The sequence below is a fragment of the Suncus etruscus genome, chromosome 1 (genome assembly GCF_024139225.1).
Source record: "Suncus etruscus isolate mSunEtr1 chromosome 1, mSunEtr1.pri.cur, whole genome shotgun sequence".
NCBI classification, from domain to species: domain Eukaryota; kingdom Metazoa; phylum Chordata; class Mammalia; order Eulipotyphla; family Soricidae; genus Suncus; species Suncus etruscus.
This window is the reverse complement of record NC_064848.1, coordinates 53,989,811-54,012,900: the sequence shown is the minus strand read 5'-3', so window position 1 is coordinate 54,012,900 and position 23,090 is coordinate 53,989,811. Positions and strand designations below refer to the sequence as shown.

General features: G+C 38.7%; 1 protein-coding gene across 1 annotated transcript in view; it reads left to right on the top strand.

The window, feature by feature from the left end:
• Positions 1 to 681: 681 nt before the first annotated feature.
• The window catches only part of PLAA (phospholipase A2 activating protein), a 36,121-nt gene continuing 13,712 nt past the window's right edge, over positions 682 to 23,090 (top strand). Inside the window, exons 1-7 of the mRNA XM_049771073.1 lie at positions 682 to 1,017; positions 7,172 to 7,365; positions 15,660 to 15,760; positions 16,009 to 16,129; positions 16,821 to 16,988; positions 17,668 to 17,803; positions 21,198 to 21,367. Coding sequence (XP_049627030.1) covers positions 869 to 1,017; positions 7,172 to 7,365; positions 15,660 to 15,760; positions 16,009 to 16,129; positions 16,821 to 16,988; positions 17,668 to 17,803; positions 21,198 to 21,367 — 1,039 coding nt within the window. The 5' untranslated portion in view covers positions 682 to 868. The remainder of the gene's footprint in view (positions 1,018 to 7,171; positions 7,366 to 15,659; positions 15,761 to 16,008; positions 16,130 to 16,820; positions 16,989 to 17,667; positions 17,804 to 21,197; positions 21,368 to 23,090) is intronic.

The window sequence follows — 23,090 nt, the reverse complement described above, 5'->3', positions numbered from 1 at the left end:
TTCGGTCCTGGGTCAGCTGCTTGCAAGGCAAACGCCGCAGTCCTATCTCTCCGGCCCCAAATAAATACACTTTTAAAACACTAAGAAACCCGCATATAGTTTACAGTATCGATGGCAAACGATTGCTCCGAATTTGCCCCAAAACAAGACAGCAAAAAGAAAAAAAAAAAAAATCGATGCTCAAACATCTCAGGAAACTGAGGAGATTTGGGGCAGAAATCTCGACCCACCTCCAACAACTTGCCATGAAGATTGAAACACACACACACACACACACACACACACACACACACACACACACACACACACACACACACACACACACACACACACACACACACACACACACATACACACACACACACACAACCTCAGAATTGCGCGCGACTAGACCTCTCGGAGGCCCCGCCCCGAGCGCGGGCTAAGCATTGTGGGACTTGTAGTCCGGTCAACTCCGCCGAGACTGGGAAACAATTGGGACGCAGCCAGAAGCCGGGATGGGGTTCCTGGGCGGGGGCGTCCCCACATCCCGCTGTGGCTTGAGCGGGCGGTTTTAAGCCGTGCTTCTGGAGGGCAGCGAGCCTCGGCTCCCCTCCGCCGCGCCTCCGGCCGCGATCGAGACAGACGCACACGCTTGTGCGTCACGACGGGCCGGGCCCGATGATGAATTCCGGTGAGCCGGGCCTGTCAGGGTTGCTGTGTCACTCGGCCCGTGCGAGCTCGGCGCTTTCCCGGCCGCCCTTCCGCGCCGGCTCGGGGCTCTTCCGGTTCCCGGGCTGCGCCTCCCCTGCGGGCCGCGTCTTCCGCCGCCGGACCCGCGCACGCCCGGCTCGCTCTCCCGGGGCCTCCCCCAGGCCGGTCCAGCGCCATGGCGAGCGGCGCCTCCAGGTACCGGCTGAGCTGCTCGCTCCCGGGCCACGATCTGGACGTGCGGGGCCTGGTGTGCTGCGTCTACCCCCCCGGGGCCTTTGTGTCCGTGTCCCGGGACCGCACCACCCGCCTCTGGGCCCCGGACAGGTAGGTGAGCGCTGGGAGAGCGAGTCCTCCTCCTCCTCCTCCCTGCAACCCAGTCTGGGAGGTTTGCCTCTGGGGGACCCCCCATTCCCCCCCCCCCAAGTGTAAGGGCTGCGTGAACGCTCCTAAACTCCTGGCTGGCTGTGCCCCCCTCTTTTCGACATCTCCCTTCTGATGTGGGGTTCTTGACTCTATACGCTCAAAGTAAGGTGAGCTTCTTAGGGGGAGGACGGGCAGATTTTTGGGGAGCCCAAACCTACTTTCCCCCACTTTTTTTTTAATGCCAATTTGGTTATTAGCTACTAGTGGGATGACCTTGAGCGAAATTCTCTTAGCCTGGGAGGAGTGGGGGAGGCTTTTCTTTGTGAAGGATCATCACCTGAGTTACTTTGAGACTTCAAACTTTTATCTGTCTCCAGGGAAAGAGAAAGGTGAGAACATCTGGCAGGTCTTTGAAATCTGGTCTCTAAGTCTCTAGAAGTGACTGGAGTTCTCCCTCACCCTTGATGGAGTACTTTCGTTTTCCTGAAATTGCATTACTAGAAATTGGTTGGCTCCTCTCTTGGTTGTCCGGGTCAGAGTTATTTGGGGTCTGGAGTTTGGTAGAGAAGATGAAATCCCCTAAAATGTTTAATTGGGCATTTGGGACCTCATTTGGCTAGAGCAGAAAATGCATAGGCTGGGAGTTCTAGTTCTGTTTCGAAAAAGAAAAACTGAGATGTTTTTGTTCTGTGGATAATTATTTTTAAATGCTGTTTGGGTCCTGATGCATACATGTCGTGTACACACGTTCATACTTCTGGGAGGAAAGAAGGATTAAAAAAATACAGGCACGTAAGTAATTACACGTTGGCATGTGTACTGTGAAGAAAACAAATAGACCAAGTTGAAAGGAGAGACATGTTAAACAAGAAAGCATCTCAGAAGAGTTCTTGCTATTTATTGTGTTTTGAATCGATACAGATGGAGCTGGCTAGGGGAACCAGGAATGAGGAGGGTTGAATTGGAAAAGCATATCAAGGCTGTAGATGATGCAGACACAGAGATAGTGAAGTAGGAAAGGGAAAAGGCTGGGGGGGGGGGGGGCGGCAGGTTCAGGGGAAAGAGATCGGAGGGTAAGAGAAGTCTTGGATGCTGATAGAAACCCTACTATTCTTTGGTGAGAGGACCCAAGATAGGGCTTACTAGGTAGGTAGAAAACTTCAAAAAGTTTTTCCTGAGGAAGCAGCTTGAATTCTTGTGTTGAAAAGTGAAAAGTTTCCATTAGTTGGGACAAAATGGGATTGCTATGGCAAAACTGGAAGTTAAATCAATTTGGAGACAACATATGGTCATAGATTAGTCTATGACTAATTTAGGTATTTTAGAGTAAATTTCTATGTTAAATCTTATGTGAGTTCTGAATCCTTTGTAATTAACTCTAAGGTTCTTGATATTCCAAACTATTGTGTAAAATTTTGTATTTTGAGTACAGTTGTTGATTAAACTTATCCTTAATATTAAATTCTGTAAAAACATATGCCTAAGTAAATGTAAACATTGCAGTAAACTATAGAATGAGTGTTTTAATATTTGAATTGAATCTTGTCATTAAACGTGCACGTGTTTTATAGATCTGCTCTAGGTTAGAACAGTGCACGAATTACTGGAGTTGCATTTACCAGGAACCTGAGTGACTGAGCTAAAATAATCCTCTAATTGAAATATGCTGCTTTTAATCTAACTCAGGCTGTTTTTTGTTGTTGTTTTAAAACTTGTATTCCCACGCTTATTCAGGTAACACTGCTTAAGAGAATGGAGTTCCCAAACACAGGGCCAGATAATAATGAGATCTGATTCATTTACCAGTCTCATTTACATTTGCTCAATTATAGTATACCTTAGTCACTAGTTAATGACCCTCATATTTTCTGTGTCAAGTTTTCTACCCAAACTTTAGTGTTACAGAGTGTTTTCCAGAATGATACATCACAGTTTCTTTTGGGGTTTTATTTTGTATTTTGGGCTACATCCTGCTGTGCTTAAGACTTTCTTCTGGTTCTCCCTGGCAGGGAAGATCCTAAGGACTTGTCTTAGTTTGATTTCTGTTTCAGTATCCTTTAACATTCTCTAGGATTTCTTCCTTGACTTTTTTTTTTTTTTCTTTCAGACCTGGCCCATATGGTGCTCAGGACTTACTCCTGATTCTGTACTCAGAAATCATTCCTGATGGGCTTGGAGGATCATACAGGGTGTTGGGTATTGAACCCAGGTCAGCTAATGCAAGGCAAACACCCTACCTCCTGTAATATAGCTCAAGCTTAGTTTCCTCTGTTTTTTTTTTGTTTGTTTGTTTGTTTATTTGTTAGTTTATTTTGTTGTGGGGCCACACCCAGTGATATTCAGAGACCATTCCTGGCTCTACACTCAGAAATAACTCCTGGTGAAGCCCCAGGGACCTATGGGATGTGAAGTATGAATCCATTTTTATTTATGCCATATATTTTTTAATCTCTGGAAGGGAGTTTATTGTTCGGGACCATTAGGATCATTTAATTAGGAAACTCATGTTCATAAATTCTGGAACTTCTTTTTAAGCTCTTTATTTTCCTTTTGCCCTGATCCTAGGTAATTTTTCTCTCCTTCCCTATTTTTTTAATTTCTATATTTCATTCTGGTGGTAATTTCCCCACATGTCTGGTAATCTATATTTTGTGCTCAGTGTTAAGGATAGAGAACTAAAAAAGTACCTGTGAAGTCTGGGATAGGGCTTGCTGTCTGAGAGCTTCACATTGGGATTTTTTGGCTGGAGCATGTGTTAGGCTTAGGGGATAATTGTCTGATCTCCAGGTTTTGGGGTGTTGTTTTTGGTCATCTTGGGTTCCATTATGAATTTAGTTATATAATAAAATATAGTGTGTGTGTGTGTGTTTCTCACACTCCAAGGCATATTTATTTCCCCCAAGTCAGTGACTTTCACTTTTTTTTTTTTTTTTTTTTTTTTTTTGGTGCACATCAGTGTTGTTCAAGTCTTACTCTTAGTTCTAAGCTCAGAGATTACTCCTGGCATTGCTCAGGGAACAATGTATGATACCTGACCAAATCCTGGTCAAGTGTAAGTCATGCACCTTACCTGCTGTGTTATCTCTTTAGTTCCAGCTGGGTAGTGAGTTGTCTTACTCTGATATATATATTGCAGGGGTGGGAGGAGTCCGGCAGAGCAGCATCTACTCAGCTCAGGAGCTTATTCCTGACTCTGCCTGGCTCTCGCCTGGTTCAAGCCTCATGGTACTCTGGGATAATTCAGTATCAAGACAAAACCTGAGCCTCCAACATGCAGAGCATGTACTCTAGTCCTTTGAGCAATCTCATGGCCCATGGTCCCCTTTATAATATTTTATTCATTCAATAAATACTTAATGTTCACTGCCTAGAACATTGTGTTAGGAATGTGGGAAAATAAAAAGAAGTAGCTCTGGATTTTGCTGTTTGCATTAAGAATTTAACAGACTGGGCCCGGAGAGATAGCACAGCGGTGTTTGCCTTACAAGCAGTTGATCCAGGACCAAAGGTGGTTGGTTCGAATCCCGGTGTCCCATATGGTCCCCAGTGCCTGCCAGGAGCTATTTCTGAGCAGACAGCCAGGAGTAACCCCTGAGCACCGCCGGGTGTGGCCCAAAAACCAAAAAAAAAAAAAAAAAACAAAAAAAAAAAGAATTTAACAGATTAATGACAGATCAATGACAAGCATCTGAAGTGGAAAGTGCGGAGGGCCATAAATTGTCAGATTTAGTTGTTCACAGAATAAAGATTTCTTTCTTATTTTTCTAGAAATACAATAGTGCTGCAATTCTTGAGTCTTTGTATGATTTATTAGTGAATTGCTTTTCTCTTTTGGGGATGGGGGGCTCTGGAGATCTCAGCCAACTAGATTGGTGATTAAGAGAAGTGATCAAGACTGGAGTACTCAAGACCAGTCATGTGGTTCTTGGAACCATTAGGGCTGCACTTGGTGGTGCTCAGGGGTCCTACTGATGTCTGGAGTAAACAAAGGGACTGCTACACACAAGGCATTTGCCTTAGCAAAAAATTGCCTTAGCCCCTGTAATATCTCTCCACCTCTAGTAAATTGTTTTTTTAGTCATATTGCTGCTGCCTTTTTAAAATTCCTTTGGGACTGGAGTGATAGTACAGAGGGTAGGCACTTGGCCTTGCACACAGTCAACCCTGGTTCAATCCCTGGCATCCCACATGGTTCCCTGAGCCCATCAGAAGTGATTCCTGAGCCTAGAACCCGAAATAACTTCTGAGCACTACCTCCTCCCCCCAAAAAAACCCCACAAAAACAAACTAGTTTTCTCAAGTTTCCTTGCATCTACCTCTACTGCTTTCCTTTAAGTTGAGTAGGCAGTTATATTCCTGCTCTTTTTTTTCTTACTCTCTTTAACAGTGTGAGTTTAAGTTTTAAAATATATAACCGTGCACAAATTTAGATGAGGATATTCAATTTTATATGAAAGGTTTTTTGGGGGTTGTTTTTTGCTTGTTTAATTTGGAACCACATCTGGTGGTCCCAAGTCAAGAAGCACTACTGCCAGGGTTTGGGGCCATATGTGGTACAGAACAATGTGCAAGACAGATGCCTTACCCGCTGACACACTGTATTCCTATCTTCGGCTCTAAGTTTTATCTTTTTCTATAAAGTTGTTTTATCTTCTTCTTATAGCTCGAAAACTTTTATTTAGTTTGAGTCACAGATTTTATATTCTTTCCAGCTACTAATTTACTGTTGCCTTTTTTTTTTTTTTTTTTTGGTTGTTTTTGCAGTGCTCAGGGATTATTCCTGATGGGCTTGGGAGACCATATGGCATGCTGGAGATTGAACCTGGGTTTATCTAAATTTGCAAAGCAAACATGTTACCTGCTCGCCATGCTATTGTTCTGACCCCTGATTTACTGTATAATCTGTTGTCTGAATTTTTATTTAACATAGCCATGCTAGATTTTTGATGTGTATAGATAATAATCCTTCTAGTTTCTAGTAGTTATTAATAAGTTTCACTAGAATACCATTTATATATCCCTATGTTGATCCCTATTGCTTATTGAGAATGAATGATACTCTAGGTTTTTAAATACACACATCAGTGGATAAGAAACTAATCAATCCATACTATAAAATGTCTCCATTATGTTTAAGTCATATTAGTAGCAGATACTATTATCCTATTTGCATGAATGCATCACTTCAATGGGATTTTATAGACTAACAGTCATTGATAAAAGATCGAAATAAAAATGTAGAATAAGAATGGGGCTGGACAAAAAAAGAGAGGAAAGAGAGAGAAGAGAAAGGGTGGGAGGGAAGAAGAGTAAGAGGGAGGGAGGGTGGGAAGGAGGGATGGTGGATAAATATATACCTGTCTCATAGGTAGAGGGTAGGAGGAAGGAAAGAAGGCTTTAGTGTTGACAGTGGGAAATGTGTACTGGTGAAGGTTGTTATACATTATATGACTGTTACTCAATCCTGAACAACTTTATCTGTGGAAAAAAAACTTTAATATAAACAACCTTGCAACCATGGTGTTTAAAAAAAAAAGAATGGGACTGGAGAGAGAGAGACAACAGGAGTTGACACCACACCTTACAGGGTGCAGTCTCCAGCACCAGTGGGAGTGATCCCTGAACATAGCCACGAATGTGCCTCAATGTCCCTCCTGTATTCTTTCCCCCAATATAAGAAAGAAAAAGAAAGATCATTTAGGGGCTAAGAAATTCGTTCAAAGGTCTAAGCACATACATATTTTGCATGCAGGGGCCCTGGATTTGATCTCCACTACCACAAGCTCCCTGTGACTACCATTAAATTGCCCTTAGGTGTGCCCGGCCTTCTCAGAAAAAAAGATGTATCCACAGAAGATATTTGTGTCTCCCTTTTCTTTCCTTGTTCTTTCTATAACCATCCTCTTATTGATGAAAATAATCAAATTCCTTATTTGGTATTTGATATAAATATTCAAATTTAGCTCCAAGTTTAATATGTAATTTAAAACAGTGAAATTCTTAAAATAATATGCATTCTAAAGTTCTACCTAAATACTAAGTGAATAATGAGGATTTTTATACAATCAAGGCTAAGTCAATAGATGGGTGTATATTAAATTACCATGTTTTTCAGTCCTAACAGGGGCTTTACAGAAATGCACTGTATGAGCGGCCACTCCAATTTTGTGTCTTGTGTATGCATCATACCTTCAAGTGACATGTACCCTCATGGATTAATCGCCACTGGAGGAAATGATCATAATATTTGCATTTTTTCACTGGACAGTCCTGCACCACTCTATATACTGAAAGGTCACAAAAATACTGGTGAGTAATATTGTAAAATTTTTCTCTATGAAGGTACTGTAGCCTTTAAAATAAAATTTATATACTCATATCTCAATCAAGCCTTTATTACATAAGTGTTTAGTACAAAAGAGACAATATAATCCTGTTAAATATTTTTCTTTCATAAAATATTTTATTTCACTTCTATTCAAGGGAATCTTTAGCAGCCCATCATTTTGCTTTTTTTCTCTCTCTCAAAATTGACACAAAGGAGAAAAAGAAAAAAGACGCAAAGAAGTGAAAGATAGTTTTTCTCCTTAAGAAAATCATTGCGGGGCCGGGCGGTGGCGCTGGAGGTAAGGTGTCTGCCTTGCCTGCGCTAGCCTAGGACGGACCGCGGTTCGATCCCCCGGCATCCCATATGGTCCCCCAAGAAGCCAGGAGCAATTTCTGAGCGCATAGCCAGGAGTAACCCCTGAGCGTCACAGGGTGTGGCCCAAAAACCAAAAAAAAAAAAAAAAAAAAAAAAAAGAAAATCATTGCAATGAGGGGAACAATAAGGGGAAATGTACATTAGAACACCGTTTGTAGGCCAGGGCATACAGTGTCTTTCGTGCATCTAATTCTGGGCACCACATTTGGTCAGTTAGCCTTGGCAAGAAAGCTCTTTTAGTGCAGAGCCAGGAGTAAGCACTGAGCACCACCAATTATGGCACAAAAACTAATAATTAAAGAACACCATTTGTGCAGTATTAGAAAGCAGTGTGGACTTATTACTACTATATTGTTGACTAGTTATAGCAGGTATGTATCGCTGTATGTGTGTGAGTACATTTATTTCTTTGTTCACTGATTGTGCTTGAGAATGAACCCAGTATATGACACATGTAAAGCATGTGTTTTACCCCTGAGCCACATTTTTGTTTCACAACTTGGCTTCTATAAAAGCCATTCTTTTTTTTTAAGCATACTAAAATGTATGTACATATATACATCTGAGAACACAACTAATCAAAGATAAGACTTTTAAAGGAAAATTATTGTAAGGAAAAAGGAGGGAAAAAGTGCTCCTTTGTTACTTCTACTGAAGAAAGTGGAAAGAAAGGAGACTGGAAATCCCTCCTGATGAAACTTCTTCATTGGGAAATGAATGAAAGACAGGGTGAAGGATGGGATGAATACATTGTCTCTTTCAGAGAAGAACATTGAAAAGGGTACAATTAAGGAAAAAAAGCTTTGCATTTTCATTTGACAGTAACACCCACAACAAATACATTGAGTGCCTCTCACTAGTTTACACAGTAATTTTTGTTGTGGAGTTTGAGATTTTTAGAGATTGTAATAAAATTTTATTTTGAAACCTCAATTTGCACAGCAGGCATAAAAGAACCGTAGCAGATGATAAAGGTTAAAATAATTAAAGTTACTACTTTGCCCTTCTGATCCATGTGGGCCTTTCCTACAACATTGAAGAGTAGTAGTTAAAGTGTTTCTGAGTGATTAGCTCACAACTCATTTGGACTTGGATAAGCAAGAGAGAAATATCAGTATTTAGGGATCTGGAAAGAGTCCCCAGCTGCTCTAGAAATTTTAGGTCTTCAAGTTAAAGAAGAAGAGATGGTATTGAGTTGGGGATCCTAGCATTTGGCTAGGATCTTAAATCCTATGGGTTTTCAAGTTTTATAAGGATATAGGAAACAGCATTTTAGAAAACACAATTGTGGGCTTGAGAGATAGTACAGTGGGTAGAGTTTGAACACCTGGAACATCTGCACCCCAAAATACCCTCTGAGCATCACAGTAATGATTCCTGAGTATTGAACCAAGAATAACCCTGAATACTATTGATGTAACCCAGCACAATGAGTTTGATTTTTTTTTTGTTAGTTTTTTTTTGTTTTTTTGTTTTTGTTTTTGTTTTTTCGGGCCACACCCGTTTGATGCTCAGGGGTTACTCCTGGCTAAGCACTCAGAAATCGCCCCTGGCTTGGGGGGACCATATGGGACGCCGGGGGATTGAACCGTGGTCCTTCCTTAGCTAGCGCTTGCAAGGCAGCCAGCTTACCTCTAGCGCCACCTCACTGGCCCCGAGTTTGATTTTTTTGATGTACTTTTTGGTTTTTCAACTATTATATGAATAATTTATGACTATATCTAAGATATATTTTTAAAGGACATTTTTAAAATAAATCCCCATGTTGTTAAATCATCTTACTCACTCTATTTCCAACCTCAGGTCAACAGAACTGAAGTAGACAGGGTAGCTGCAAAGAATTAATAAACCAGGAAAGTCGGAGAGAGTCAGTGGCTCCTCCCTCTTGGCCCTCTGCCTGCCAAAGCCAGACTCACTTTTCTTTATTAGCCCAGAGCAAAATTCACCCAGGTTGGGGAGGGTAGAGTGATTCAAGTAGGCTTTTAAATTATCAAAGGTATAGATTTAAAGGAAAGAGAAAGATGGGGGAACACCTTTGTTTTGGGTTAATAGCTGGGTATTATTTTACAGAAATCATTCCTTTTAGACAATATGAACAAGGAGAAAATTCCATAAAGCAGAAGAATTATGCGCCCAAGGCTGGAATGTTAAGTAAATCAGAATGATGTACCAAATTATTTAAAATTTGTTCTTAGTTCTGACTTCAAAGTTGTTGGATTCATTAGAAAATTCTGCTTATCAGAATTTGTTAGGGATCCAGAATGAGTGACTTTCTGAATATGCTTTAGTGCTTGTTGAAAACTGAAAGGGGGATATGGATAATGATGCACTGAATCTTCAAAGCATTACGTGTAAATGTTGGCCATCATTTCTTTTATTGGCTAATGATGTATCATGGCTGTACTTAACTTCACAGAGAGAGAAGGTGCCACATTTTTTATGCTCCCAAAGGATAGCTCTCTTCATTTATTTATTTATTTATTTATTTATTTATTTACTTGCTTATTTTATTTATTTTGTTTTTTTTTGGGCCACACCTGTTTGATGCTCAGGGGCTACTCCTGGCTAAGCGATCAGAAATCGCCCCTGGCTTGGGGGGACCATATGGGACGCCGGGGGATCTAATCGAGGTCTCGATCTTTCCTTGACTAGCGCTTGCAAGGCAGACAACTTACCTCTCTAGCGCCACCTTCCCTGCCCCTCTCCTTTTTTATAGCTACCATTGTAATTACCATAGTCTTGTCACTGCTCAGTTATTCAATGTGCTCTTTTTATCTGCAGACAAAATGTATCTACTTGTTTCTCAATGTCAGATTATCCAAAAATTAGGTCTATAATTGCACAAAGCTCAAGTGTCCTTGGTGATACATAGTATTTCAAGCAATAAGATGGTAAATTCTCAGGTTATCATATCTAGATTTATTTACTTTATATATTCAGAGTTCTGTGACCAAAAAAAATTATTTGTCACCCCTTTGCCCAATATGCTCTTGTGGAATCAGGTAGAATAATTAGAGCAATCATTTCAAAAAAGAAGAGAGAAGCAGAGAACACAGCAGTTTCTAATCAATTCTGGATCACAGATGTGTGACTATCTTAAGGACTCCCTATTCAGATGTGGGGCAATTATTGTTTCCCTTTGTTCTCCAAAAAGGGTTTTCTAGTTGATTGCTTTAGACTCTGTTTTAACTATTCTCTGTTATTCTCCTTGATCATATTGAAGTGTAAGTCCTATTTGGAGAAAAGGCAACTTTCTCAACATTTTCCCTGTAGCAACAAAGGGTTACTTTAAGTTTTGAGTGCTTATAGACATTTTTCTTGATAGAATAACTCTAAAATACTAGGCTTTCTACAGACTATAAAAGTCAGCTTTCTTCTTTCCATAATCATACCTTCAACCATATTCTATCCTCATCAACCTTGCCTATTTGTATTTTTACTACTGAACCTTCAAGTCTTTCACTTCAGTGGGAAAACTGTACTCTTACTTTCTTTTTCCTAAGATACTTTCTCAATTTTAAGTACCTATTTCCAAGATGATAATCTTAATTTTGCTTTGAATAAATACTTTAATTTCACTGGGAAGTTTCAGTATTGGATATAGTGGTCATGCTTTTTATTTCTGTGTTTATCTGTATTTTGGTTTTGTTTGCTGCTGAAAAGCTTTTTAGATTTTTTTTTTTGTTTTTTGTTTTGTTTTGTTTTTGTTTTTTGATTTTTGGGCCACAACCTGTGATGCTCAGGGCTTACTCCTGGCTGTGCACTCAAAAATTGCTCCTGCTTGGGGGACCATATGGGATGCCAGAGGATCGAACCACGGTCCATCCTAGGCTAGCGCTTGCAAGGCAGACACCTTAGCACTAGTGCTACCAGTCTGGCCCCATTAGGTTTATATTTTTAATTCACAGTTGAAAAGCAATTTGCTCTTCAACCCTTTAAGTCCTTGTTTCAGGACTTTGATCTTCCTTGAGTTCTCTGCTTTCATTCTTTCAGTAAGGCCATCCATTTATGCGATTTTTCACGTTAGAAATCTGAGCCAAAAGGAGGCCATAAGGCTCCTGGTGCTTTAATTTCTTATCTTTCTATAAACTTGTCCTGAATTACTTTATCATCAGTCATTTTTTATCAGATACTATTACTTGCCTAGTTAAAAAAAAAAAAGTCACCAAGCTTTCATTCTTTACTCTGCTTTTTACCTGTCTTTTTTATTGTTTTGTTTTTTTGCTGGGGCCATATCTGGCGACGCTCAGGTATTGATTACTCCTGAGTAGGCGCTCAGAAATCGCTCCTGGCTTGGGGGACCCTATGGGATGTCGGAGAATCGAACCGCAGTCATTCCTATGCTAGCTTGCACAAGGCAAATGCCTTACTACTTGTGCCCATCGCTCTGGTCCCAATAGAACTTCCCTGACCAGGAATCGAATCCTGGCTGTGACAGTGAAAGCGCCTAATCCTACCCACCATTAGGGAGCCTGTTTTTTTTTTTTTAATATAGTAGGGAACAGTGTAGTAATAGCCAACTTCCACACTTAAGTCTATTAACACAGTAAACATTTGCTTTTTTACAGATTCAGTACTGTAGGTAACTTGTCTCCATACAGTCTCTCAGACATGGGGACAATAGTCCTTATTCCATCATGTCCTTTCACAGATACTATAGCATGGGAAGGAAATATAGCTTAATTGTGTCATAAAAACCAGTACATTTAGAACAAATAAAGAACATAAAGAAAGATGTCCTTACCAGCTTTATTCTGATAGTGACATTATTTTATTTTATCTTTTTTTAGGTAACATTGTTTTCTAACTTCAGCTTTCCCCTTTTGTATTTGTTTGCACTTTTGGTTTATTCTCAACACTGCTACTGGTCTATTTTTTTAAATTTGGATTCTTTTAATTTTTTTTTCAAATATTGTATGAAAGGTTCTTTGTTTCTTGGAATTGAATTTATTTCTTTCAAACTGCAGCTTTAACATTACAACATCTTTCCCCTTTCTTTTTCTTTTATTTTTATCTAATTACTTTTTTTTTCCAATTGTTGGGCCACACCGGTTACTCAGGTTATGCTCAGGGGTTACTCCTGGCTATGCACTCAGAAATCACTCCTGGCTTGGGGGACCATATGGGACAATGTCCTAAGTTAGCTCTTGCAAGGCAGATGCCCTGTCGCTTGTGCCACCATTCTGGCCCTTCGTTTTATTTTTCTATTCAGGTTTTAGTGGCTGTTCATATTTGAATATTGGGATACAAAGATTAATTTTTCCCCTCCTCAGATTAATTTTTTTCTGTTTAGTGTTAGCTTGTATAGATGGAACTTGGCTTATAGAATGATCTGATGCTACTATTTGTAAAGAAATTTTTTGTGGGGCTGGAGAGATAGCATGGAGGTAAGGCGTTTGCCTTTCATGCAGAAGGATGGTGGTTCGAATCCCGGCATCTCATATGGTCCCCTGAGCGTTGCCGGATGTGACCCAAAAACCAAAAAAAAAAAAAAAAAAAATTTTTTTTTTGTTTGTTTTGGGGCTTCACTTGGCATTCCTAAGGGGTTACTCCTGGCTCTGTAGTCTGATATCCGTCCTGGCAGGCTGGGGGACCATATGGGATGCTGGGGTTGAACTTGGGTTGGTCCAGGGTTGGCCTGGAGCAAGGCAAATGCCCTCCTGTTGTGCTATCGATCTGGGCCTCTTTGGAAATTTTTACACCTCTTTCCTAGGTGGAAAGCACTGTACTTTTTGGCCTGAGATAGTATATAGGAATTAGGTGTTGGGTTTAAATTTCTCTAATTCATTTAGGACTAAACTTGGGTTATAGTTAGCAGAAGGTCAGTGTGCCATTTGGATTAGATTTAGGGCTAATTAGATATGTGTAGAAGTTAGGTATTAGATTTTTTTCATGTGTTCATAGTTCAAAGTATATATTAAGAATATTGGAACTGTTAAATTTGGCTAACTGCTAGTAGTTTTTGGTACCAGTTTTGGTTGTTTTACTGTAGGATAGGGTTAGGGTTAGTTAAGATTATGATTTGGTTTTGGGTTTGAGTTAAGGACTCTTTAGGCTTAGATGTTTGTAAGGTATTGAACAATTTTTGAATTTTGGCTTAATGGCAGTTTAGGTATAGATAGGGTCATAACATAAATTTAGGGTTATCATTTTTTTGTTTTGTTTTGTTTTTTGGGGGGACCACACCCGGCGTTGCTCAGGGGTTACTCCTGGCTGTCTGCTCAGAAATAGCTCCTGGCAAGCACGGGGGACCATATGGGACACCGGGATTCGAACCAATCCTCTTTGGTCCTGGATTGGCTGCTTGCAAGGCAAAAGCCGCTGTGCCATCTCTCTGGGCCCAGGGTTATCATTTTTATTTGGATTAAGATTAGGTATTCTAATAGGGTTAGGTGTTAATTTCTGTGTTTAATGTTAAGTAAGCAAGTGTAGTTAATTAAATTAATTTTTAGTTTTAGGCCTATGTTTGTATAATGGTTAGCATAAGGTCAGAGTTTACATTTAGAGTTACATTTAGGGCTACATTTAGGGTTAAGTGTGTATAGGTGTTGGATGTAAAATTTTTCTGTTTTATAATTAAGAATTAAAGTAAAATTTGTCCCAATTGTTAAATGTGACAGCTAACAATTTAACTGTTTAATTTAATTAATATTTCTTGGCATAGGTTATGGTCAAGATTATTATAGGTTAGGATTCAGGTTAAGGTTAGGTAAGGTTAGGGATTCTGTAGGGCTTAGGTGTTAACTTGTGCTGTATTCCAAGGTAAAACTACTTGTAAAACATTTTGTTATTTTAAATTTTGGTGAATTGTTATGTTTTGGCCTAGGCTTGGATCATGATTGGCATAAGGTTAGGTTTATTATTATGGTTAGAGTTTAGCTTAGGGTTAGGGTTAGTTAAGTCTGTGTAATCAGTAGGCATAAGATTTTTTTTTTATTTTATAGTTTAAAACGAAAGTTAAATGTAGAATGATTTTTAAATGCAGGCTAACGGTAGTTTTGTGTATTAGTTAAAGTCGGGATTAATAGAGGTTCGGGTTAGGATTAGGTTTTGGACCAGGAATGGGGATTATATGACATTAGCTCTTAACTTTTGCTGTGTTCAAAGTTATAAATAGAGTATTGGGCATATGTTAAATATTGGCTAATGATAGTTTTTAATGCCTAGATACTTTGATTATGATTTTCATAAGGTTAGCGTTATTACTATTAGAATGAGGAATAGGGTTAGGTTTAGGCCTATCTATTATAGTTAATAGTATAAGATTTTTTTATATTACTAGTTAAAAATCAAGGTTAAAAATAGGGAAGTTGTTAAATTTAGGTTAATTGTTATTTTAGAGATAATGCTAGGGCAAGCTTGGTGGTAGGGAGTCTATAGTAGGAGTGTTAACTTGTGTTCTTTTTAAAATTAAAACTGTAAATTACGTATTGGGTGATTGTTAAATTTTGGCTAATTGCTAGCTTTAGGCTTGAATTTGGCCATGGTTAGCATAAGGTTGAGGTTACCATTAGGGTTAGTTAGGTTTATATAGGGTTTAGATGTTAAATTAGGGTATAGTTAGGATGATTATTTTGGATTGTATTTTGTGATGTGTTACTATTTTGTGTTCAAACTTGTAAGAGTTGCTAGTACTGTGTCATAAATTGAATTTCTGTTTGCACTTTGCTACTTAGGACTTTTATGTTTGAGCCCTTTGTAATTCCTGTCAATCTAATTCAAGAAACTCTGCTTCAGGTCCTCAAGCTCATGAGCGGAAGTGTGATATCTTGTTTCCTGGTTGTTTGCATAAATTTATTTTTTAAATAGATTTTAATATTTCTGTCTTTTTAGTAACTACTAGGATGATTGAACAGTTTTCTATCATGTTAACTTGTGCTCCCTTTTTTCCCGTCTTTAGTTTGTAGTCTTTCATCAGGAAAATTTGGAACATTACTTAGTGGTTCATGGGATACCACTGCTAAAGTTTGGCTGAATGACAAGTGCATGATGACTTTACAGGTACAATCATTCTGTGTTCATATTTTTTGGTTGTGATTCATGTAGCATTAGTAAAATGTCACTGAAAATGCAGTAACCAAGACTTAATTGAAAATCATTTGCATAATTATTCTGCTATGTTTTTGGCAGCTCTCTCTTGTATTATAGTCTTGAGCTAAGAGTGATTTTGAATGGAAAAAGTATAAGAGGTTTTAGTTAAATATGATGTTTCATTCTGTAGCTACTAATAATATCCATTTTACTTTCAGGGACATACAGCTGCAGTATGGGCTGTAAAGATCTTACCTGAACAGGGCTTAATGTTAACTGGATCAGCAGACAAGACTATTAAACTGTGGAAAGCTGGAAGATGTGAAAGAACATTTTCAGGTAAGATAAGCGTAAGCAACTTTTATAATCTCATTCCTTGCATCTGCTCATTAATTTTTGGTCAAGTTTAGGAGGGTTGAACGTATTTGAAAAGCGTCGTATTTGAGTTAATCATAATCATTGTTGTGTTAAGAACACAATAAAGGTATCTTTATTCTACTTTTTGTTGTTGTTTTGGGAATATACCTGGCAATGCACAGGGAAATGTACCAAGCTCTACTCATTGCTTAGTGTGTATAGGGTTATTCTTAACACTCAGGGAACTATATGGTTTAGGGAATTAAACCCTATACTTTCCACATGCAATGTATGTACTCCAACCATGTAAACTCTTTTCCCAGCTTTAATTACTCTTGTCACTTGAGAAAAGTAGAAATAAATCTTTGGGTAAAAATGGAAAATTGTGGGAATATTTGTATTAAATAATAATTTAGAGAAGATAACCAATATAAAATGAGCCCCCAAGACTGGTGAAAATAGTATTGTAAAATACAAATTTTCTAATTTTGCTACCAGATTTTTCTACAGAATATTAGCTGTATTTCTAATACAGATAACTTCTAATACAGATAATATTTCTATAGCAATATTATCTCTAATTTAAAGTCAGTTTTACTGTGCACTGGTATTTTTTTATCATTTTATTAAAATATATGTCATTACGTATTGACATGTATTTTCTTTAATGCAGGACATGAAGACTGTGTAAGGGGTTTGGCAATTTTGAGTGAAACAGAATTTCTTTCCTGTGCAAATGATGCAAGTATTAGAAGGTGGCAGATAACTGGCGAGTGTCTTGAAGTATATTACGGACATACAAATTACATATATAGCATATCTGTCTTTCCAAATTGTAAAGGTAAGACTGCCATCTACTACATTAATGCAGATTTGATGGTGTTGCTGTAATATGTTCTTGGGAAAGTACAAAAGAACTCCTTGAAGCTTATTGGTATGGATTAGCAGTGGTCCTCAAACTTTTTAAATGAGACCAGTTCACTGTTCCTTAGAAGGCCAAACTATAATAAAAACAAAAAAAATTTTTTTTTATGAACAAATTTCTGTGCACTCTGCATGTATTTTATTTTGAAGTGAAAAAAACAAAACAGGAACAAATACTGTATGTGGCCCGTGGGCTGTAGTTTGAGGACTGCTGGAGTAGAGTATCTGAGATAAGCAGTGCATAAAAATGTGTTTTTTGTTGCAGTGTATTAAGTGGCAGGCATAAGTTTGGAGGGAGGGTGGTGCCACATCTATCAGTGCTCAGGGATTACTCCTTGCTCTGTGCTCAGAAATTACTCCTGGCAGACTCAGGGGATCTTATGGGATGCCAGGGATTGAACCCAGGTTGGCTGCATACAAGACAAACTCCCTAACCTCTGTGCTATCGCTCTGATCCCAGACATACAAAAATTTAAACTTTAATTATAAAATAGTTACAGGTTACAAAAATCAATATGCTTATCTAGAAGGATGATAGGTATAAAATATCTGATTATTTAATTTAAATTAATTTTCATTCTGTTCATTAATTTTAGATTTTGTGACAACAGCAGAAGACAGATCTCTAAGAATCTGGAAACGTGGAGAATGTACTCAAACAATTCGACTTCCAGCTCAGTCTATATGGTGCTGCTGTGTGCTAGACAATGGTGATATCGTGGTTGGTGCAAGGTATTTATATTCTAGTTCATCAATTATTTCTAATAGCCATAAATCATCTCAGCTGATAACTTTGTTATTAAATAGAACATTAATAGTTAAAAACAGTTTTCGAACTCATGTTACATATGTGCGATTTATGCTTTTGACAAGGAGGACTGCTATGGGAAACATGTATGAGAAATTAGAATTGAAATTTGAATACGTAGGAAAATGAGACTTTCTATAAAAATGAGCTATAGGAAGCCGGAGTGATAGCACAGGAGTAGGACATTTGCCTTGCATGTGGATGACCCAGTATGGACCAGGTTCCCCAGCATCCCATATGGTCTCCTGAGCCTGCCAGAAGTGATTTCTGAGCACAGAGCCAGGAGTAACCCCTGAGCTCAGATGCCAGGTGTAGCCCCCCAAAACAAAATCAAACAAACTAAAGAACTACTAAAAAAACTATAGTAAAGTTGTGACATGAGAGTGATAATACATATGGAAGGTGAAAGAAAATGATAGGGGTCAGAGCGGTGGCACAAGGGGTAAGGCATCTGCCTTTTTGTACTAGCCTAAAGAAAAGTGTTAAGATTAGAAACTAATACTGGGGAATAGTAGATAATTATGGAGAACCTGGAATGCCAAACATTTTTTTTAATTTAGCATTTGTAGTTTAAAGTTTTCAGCTCTTCAGCAAAAAGTCATACGATTAAATAAGAACTTGCAAATTAACTTAACGTAGTTTGTGATCACTAATAACATCAGTCATCAAAACAAATTAAAATTCAAAGAAATGAGAAAGCAGTTACAGTAATATATGAAACTATGACTTATGATTTAATATACTTATGGACGAGAGAGAAAATTATCAGAGTGAAAGAAAAGGATAGAGCTGTAGGTGTAAAAGCGGTAGCTCAAAAAAACTAATATTCAGGGTGCCAGAGAAATAGACAGCACAGCAGTAGATAGAGCGTTTGCACAAGATTAACCTAGGTTTGAATTCTGGCATCCCATATGGTCCCTGAGCCTGCCAGGAGCAGTTTCTGAGCACCGAGGGTAAACCTCCTCAGTAAGCCCTGAGTGCTGCTGGGTTGTGTGGCCAAAAAGCCAAAAAAAGGGAAACTACTGTTCATATTTTGCAGTTATGAGGTTCAGGTTTAATTACTGATACCACTGGGAGCCCCTAGTAACATCAGATTTGGTGCTGAAAAGAACAAAACAAGGAAAGCTTGGAGCTTCAAACATTTGGTGAATAGACATCTTTGTTATTTAAAACAACTGGGAGGGGGGTAAATGGTGGTGGGTTGAGGTTAAGAATTGGTTTGGGAGCCTGACTGATAGTATAGCAGGTAGGGTGTTTGCCTTGCATGTAGCCAACCTGGGCTCAATTCCTGGCAACCCCAACTGTCCCACACACCCCACAGAAGTGCTTCCATAATTGGAAACTAGGAGTTACCCCTGAGCACCACTGAGTGTGGCCCCAAAACTAAAACAAAATAAAAATTGGTTTGAGACTCCCTAAAATCAAATGGTGATGAGCCACATTAAATGGCAGAGGACAGTGACAGTTGAATTAATATTAAACTGAGACAGATAAAATATTTGGATAACCTGCAAAGTGGTAGAAGTGTTGGAAGACAGGACAAGAACCACCAAACTTAAGACTGAATCTTAGGCTATCCTGTACATTAAGAAACAAACCAGTAAGTTAAATAGAAAAAGGAATCAAGATGTTGCAATTTGGATATTGACAAACATTTTGGCGATTGTAGTAAGTACCAACAAATACATGAAATATTAAGGAAAAATAGTTTAGAAAAGCTTTTGATTTGATTAGAAAGATATTAGTGATTTTTTTATATTATATTTTAGTAGAAAATGATAGAGGTAAGTAAGAGTTGTTTGAAGAAATGAATGAAGGAAATTGGTTGAAGTCTATTGGCATTGAAGGAACAACAGCTTTTTAAAAATAGAGGGGTTTACTTCTTGGTTTAGTTTTGCTCCTGCTAGGTATCTCCTAGGAGATTGAAACCTCCTGGGACTATTTAAAGTTGAAAAGTAAGTCTGCTGGAAGAGTACAAGTTTCTGTTAAAGGACTAGTGAGGATCCTGTTCTGTAAAATTGGGTAGGACTAGTACAGTTGAGAATAGCTAACTTGTTTCTGCAGCCCCAAGATTTAGAATTAAATAATCATGGAATGAAGTCATTTTTCTGAGAATAGAGGTTGAATACTACCATCTAGTCTCAATAGCAATACAATCTCCCCTTCTTCTGCGCGCTCCTCAGAGAACTATATGTGGTATTGGTGATGTAGCTGGAGTCAGCCTCATGCACGGCAAGAGGCTTACACTGTGTGCTATCTCTCTGACTCTTATTAATTTTTTATTGTATTTTAAAAATACTTTTCTTGGGGCTGGAGCTGTGGTGCAAGTAGTAGGGTGTCTGCCTTGCATGCGCTAACCTAGGACGGACCACGGTTTGAGGTTCGATCCCTGGTTGTCCCGTATGGTCCCCCAAGCCTGGAGCAATTTCTGAGTGCATATCCTCGAGTGGTCCCTGAGCGTTACTGGGTGTGGCCTGAAAACAAAAAAAATTTAAAAAACTAATTAAAAATGTTAGTAAATGGCATTTAAAGAAAAGTTCTTTGTTTTCCTTTTGAATAGATATTGAGTATTTGCTATTTTTAAAGTACTTCAGTGAGTATTTTAGGACTTTGTAAGTAAGCCAGCCCACTACCATTCTTTATACTATGAGACCTATGTAACAGTTACTTTAAAAGTGTACACTTGGGGGCCAGAGCAATAGCACAATAGGTAGGCCTTGCATGTGGCTGACCTAGCTTCAATCCCCAGCATTCTAATATGGTCGGTCCCCTGAGTCTACCAGGAGTAATTTCTAAGCACAGAGTCAGAAATTAGCACTACCAGATATGGCCCCCAAACTTAACAACAAAAAGTGTACACTTGGGTCAATGGAGATAGTACAGGGTTATAGCTACCTTATCTATGGCCAACCTGAGTTTGATTACCTGCTCGTGCTAGGTGTGGTCCTTGAGCACTTCACCAAGAGTAAACCCTAGGCATAGCCAAGTATATGACTCGATACCTCCACTTCCATGTGCAACCCCATCCTCACCCCCTAGAAATAAAAATGTATATTTTTCTTTGCGTTTTCATGGTTGAAATTATTTTGCTTGGAACTTAATATTATATAAAGTATGTTTTTCTGCTCTTTACTATCAACTTTTCCCTATAAATTTGTTTTTTTACTTGGTTGGTCTAGTGCTATACTTTGTGTACACACAAAAGCATCATTTAGTTTGTCATTTACAAATACCAATTACTTTTATTTTGGAGCAGTCAGGTGTTAAATGTTACTACAGTGTGACCTCACTTACGTTCTTTTCTTTTTAACCTTTCAGTGATGGTATTATTAGAGTGTTTACAGAATCAGAGGATCGAATTGCAAGTGCTGAAGAAATCAAGGCATTTGAAAAAGAGCTGTCTCAGGCAACGATTGATTCCAAAACTGGCGACTTAGGGGACATTAATGCTGAACAACTTCCTGGGAGGGAACATCTAAATGAACCAGGTAAATATTTTCTTATTTCTCACTGCTAGAAAAATTATATTTATGTTTTGTATTATTAGTGTGATTTTTAAAAATGATTATTTTGCTAAGTAATTATTACCATATTTCTAGATAGTGATTTTAAAGAACATTTACTGTTGTTCATGTGTGTGTGTGTGTGTGTGTGTGTGTGTGTGTGTGTGTGTGTGTGTGTGTGGTTTTTTTGGGCCACACCTGGTGGTGACGCTCGGGTTACTCCTGACTATGTGCTCAGAAATCACTCACGGCTTGTGGGACCATATGGGATGCCAGGGGATCAAGCTGCTGTCTTGATGCAGGGCAAGCCTCCTACCACTGAGCCACAGTTCTGGCCCCATGTCATGCATAATTACTATGAAAAATCATGTTATTGCTTCTCTCTGTTTTAGACTTTAACTTCACCATAAAAACTAAATCTTGATTACTTGTTCCTTCAAATCTCCCAGTATTTAGCATGTGTATCCTAGACGCTTAGAAGACATGCCATAATGATTTTTGGTTGATTGGAAACTCTGGAAGAGGTTGACAGACTTAAAAATAAGTAATTTCTGCTTAGTGAATTGTGGGTCATTTAAGTTTAAAATCAGAGGATGTGAAGGGGAGTGTTGCTCACTGGTAGAGTATAAATGAATATGCCTCACAGACTGCCAGACCATCCCTGGCATTGCATAAACCCCACAGCAATTTTTATTTGGTTTTATTTTTTATTTTTGGTGCCAAACCCAGCAATGCTAAGGGGTTATTTCTGGTTCTGCACTCAGAATTTGCTCCTGGCTGTGTGCTGGGATGCTAAGGATTAAACCTGGCAAGTGCCATACCTGCTATACTATCACTTTGTGTCTCCTCATTCCCTAGCAATTTTAAAAATAATAATAAAACTAGATGGTGGTTATTGTCACTAATGAAATCTTGTATTGGCTAGATCTTTACTCCTTTCTGTTGTTCATTTTCAGAGCTTGTTCAAGGATCTGGGAATTCTTGAATCTTTCTGTGACATCCTTAGAGTCAAATTTTATAATTCTATAGTATATAATTATTTGTCTTTTGATTTTGTGTTAATGTTTGTATTTTAATGGACAAAAGAAGGGCCAACTTGGTCATATAGCACTTGTTTGTGTGAGGCCCAGGGTTTAATCCCTAATACTGCAAACAGTGATTTTTGTAATAGATGAATACATTTTTACTATGTGCTGGGCAGGGCATTTTCCTTGCATACAGCAGACCCAGTTTCTATCACCCAGCACCCCGTATGGTCTTTCCAGCCTCAGCAGGAGTCATCCCTGACCTCAGCTGGGTATGTGCAAAGAAAGAACTGTAAACATGTGAACCTATTAATTTATCACAGGATAAGAAATATGAGAAAATTAAAGGGTTATGGTTGTTTTATAAGCTTAAATGCAATAGTCAGGAAATGTATAACATTATAGCAGCTGCTATATTAGATTAATTAGATTAATAACCCCCCCTTTTTTTTTTAGTTTCTGGTCTACATTCGATGCTTAGGTTATTCCTGATTCTGTGCTCAGGAATCACTCTGAGAAGGCTTGGGAGACCATATAGGATGCCAGGGATCAAACTCGGGTCTGCCATTTGCAAGGCAAATGCCCTATCTGCTATGCAATTGCTTCAGCCTCAAGAACCTAATTTTTTGCATGTTTAAAATTTGGTTTGTGGTAGGGCAGGATAGAACTATTTTATGGGATAA